Source organism: Stenella coeruleoalba, assembly GCF_951394435.1.
Source record: "Stenella coeruleoalba genome assembly, chromosome: 12".
Taxonomy (NCBI): domain Eukaryota; kingdom Metazoa; phylum Chordata; class Mammalia; order Artiodactyla; family Delphinidae; genus Stenella; species Stenella coeruleoalba.
In genome coordinates this window covers 56,232,675-56,235,305 of record NC_137158.1, presented here as the reverse complement: position 1 = coordinate 56,235,305, position 2,631 = coordinate 56,232,675, and the positions used below count along the sequence as shown (strand labels likewise).

Genomic DNA, 2,631 nt, shown 5'->3' with positions numbered 1-2,631 from the left:
CTGAGGTAATGGGTCTGCAATCAGACAGTTTTTAGAACACAGTCAAGCTCCAGCCTCTTACTAGCTGTGTGATTGCTCAGCAAGTCTCTTAACTACACCTCAAGTTCAGTTTTTTTACCTTACATTACCTAGAAAATAGAGTTTTTATAAGGATAAACTAAAATGCAAAGAAAAGCATTTTGTAAACTGAAAAACACTTTATAAATTTAAGGTATTATCTCTCAGAAATATCTACTTTGTTTCTGAAGGGTTTGCATTAGTTCCTTGGGGTTTTTGGGGTTTTTTGTTTTTTTTGGCTCTTCTTATTTTGTTCTCAGTTAGTCGTCCAAAAAAACCATATATGCATGTGAGTTTCCTACAGACAGTGTTTGAAAGCAAGTAATGTCTTTCCTATTTCTAATGCATATTTCTGATGGACCGAGCTTAATCTTTTTTTCTTACAGAAATTTTCAAAAATGAAAAACGTCAAAAATAATGAGATGTGACTGAAGCCACTTGGGCAGTGAACATAAATGTTCACAATGGAAAAGCAAGCCTAGCCTTCTAGCTGAAAAAACAGCTATTCCCCAGTGAATCCCAGAAGAAACTTGACTGGCCACTGCAAAGGAGAAAACAACCTTAAAAGTTTTAACAGGTAAAACTTAAAGAGCAACCTGTGATATGGAATTCACATAGTCTATTCTGCTGTGCCAAAATCTATGTGCATTGTTTTATTGTTACTTAGGACATGTTTATTTAATGTGCACACTTTTTGTGGTTCTCATTCCCACTGCTGACAATTAAGCAATTGGAAATTAATTTTATATTTTAGTTTCCGAGTAAAACCAGTTGAAAATAAAAGCTCACCAAATATTTTCATTTTTCTCAATTTGTTTTACCTCTTTTTAGTGTTACCATTGTTACTGTTAAAAATAACAAAAAAATAATTAGATCTGAGAATGATCTAAAATAATCAGGTTTCTTATCTGATTCCCTTGGAGCTGTGGAAATGAGTTTGACTTCACATTTTCATTTTGTTTTAGAAATACATGGTGAGTAAGTGTGTTTGAGACTTGACAGCCAAAGCCATTGTTAGTTACAGGAATTTTCCATTACTTTCTCCCCTGTCCCCTAATAACCAGAGTTCATTACTGCAATATCACCGAAGATCTGATAATATGCCTTATTATTTTATGTACTGTACACTAGATAACTCTTTAGATAAATGTTTATTAGGATAGTAGGAAAGCCATTTCATTTATTTATTATTTATGTATTAAGTATACAGGTACAACATTATTTTGCCTCTAACAAAATGAAGAGACAGAGAATTATACAGGAATTTAATTGCCAGCTTTGGACTTGGTTCACAGGTTGTACTCTATACAAAAATTTACGTAATCTCATATCTCATAATTATTTTACATTATGTATAGAAATTATTCATTGGTTTAGTACTAAAGAGTTTCTGAAGATAACAAATCATGAAAAACTTTTCAACAGAAAAAAATTACAGTTAGAAATCTTTCATACAATGTTTATATTTCTGATTTAGCTTACTTTTTGTATCTTTTTTTCCTTCCTTTTTCAGTGGAAATGAACCCTGATTTCCAATACCCTAAGGATTATTTAGGGATTTGATGTGGTAATATATTGTTATTTATGATTTCTAAAATTTTCTGAGATGGTTTAACTTTTATTTATTTTGCTTGTTTGCGCCCATAAGAACAAAAACTTTTAAAAGTTTATGTCCCCATATTTGATTATTGAAGTCCACTGAGAATCCTTTCTCAACAACCTTGGCAAACTCATAGAACTCATTGGCCAGTTTGTTATTTTTCAAAGAATAATGAAAGCCTAGTATTTTTATTTGGTATATGAGAACAATTAAATCTGTGCTTTTAGTAGATACAGTTCTTTGATTAGAAAATCTAGAGAATGTATGTCTTAGTTTGGTCGTAAATCATCCAGAGCTTTCTAGTGGAAATTATATATAACATTTCTAACAATGTAATTTCCTTTTATGTACTGTGCTTCCAGCTCTCTTGAATTTGAAAGGTGTAATAAACTTCATGTTCATCTATGGAAGATTTTGGGAGGTTGAAAATAAATTTTCTTTCGCGTGTGTATATGTTCTCTGTCACGTTTAATAACTATCTTCCTGTAACAGCTAAGATATTCTTTAGCTAGGATTGAAATGAATTCTTAACTATTAGGGAAGAGGCTACCTGTGTTAAAGAAGCCAGGAGAAGAGGCCTCTTTACCTCCTCACCCTGTTCCCTGCAGCCAGGGACCTACAGTGCTGAGCACAATGACCAGATTTCACAGGATGATGGGGCTGCATAGCTAGATGCCAAGACCTCCAATGATCAGTGCTGCCCTCTTCCTAACTGAATCAAACAGTTTTGGGAAGGGGATGGAAAGGGAGTGAGAAATGAAGAAAGGAGTGTTCTTTGAGGTGTGTTTGGCTCTTATAAACCAAGACTTTAATATTAAAACGTTTTTGTTTTAAGATCAAAGTCAACATTAATGAAACTTCTGGATGTTTATCCAAAGTCTTAAGTTACAAGTTACTTCTAAAAGGAAAAGGGTATGTAAAATTCCTGGGAAGGAAAAGTCAGAATTAGGATCTGAATATATCCTGATAGGCTG

The 2,631-nt window shown here is 33.0% G+C and overlaps 1 protein-coding gene across 2 annotated transcripts in view; it reads left to right on the top strand.

The window, feature by feature from the left end:
* THEMIS (thymocyte selection associated) overlaps positions 1-2,337 on the top strand; it is a 161,567-nt gene extending 159,230 nt beyond the window's left edge. For both annotated transcript variants that reach the window (XM_079939874.1, XM_079939875.1), the window contains one exon: positions 444-2,337. In XM_079939874.1, coding sequence (XP_079796000.1) covers positions 444-475 — 32 coding nt within the window. In that variant the 3' untranslated portion in view covers positions 476-2,337. The remainder of the gene's footprint in view (positions 1-443) is intronic.
* The last annotated feature ends 294 nt before the right edge of the window (positions 2,338-2,631 follow it).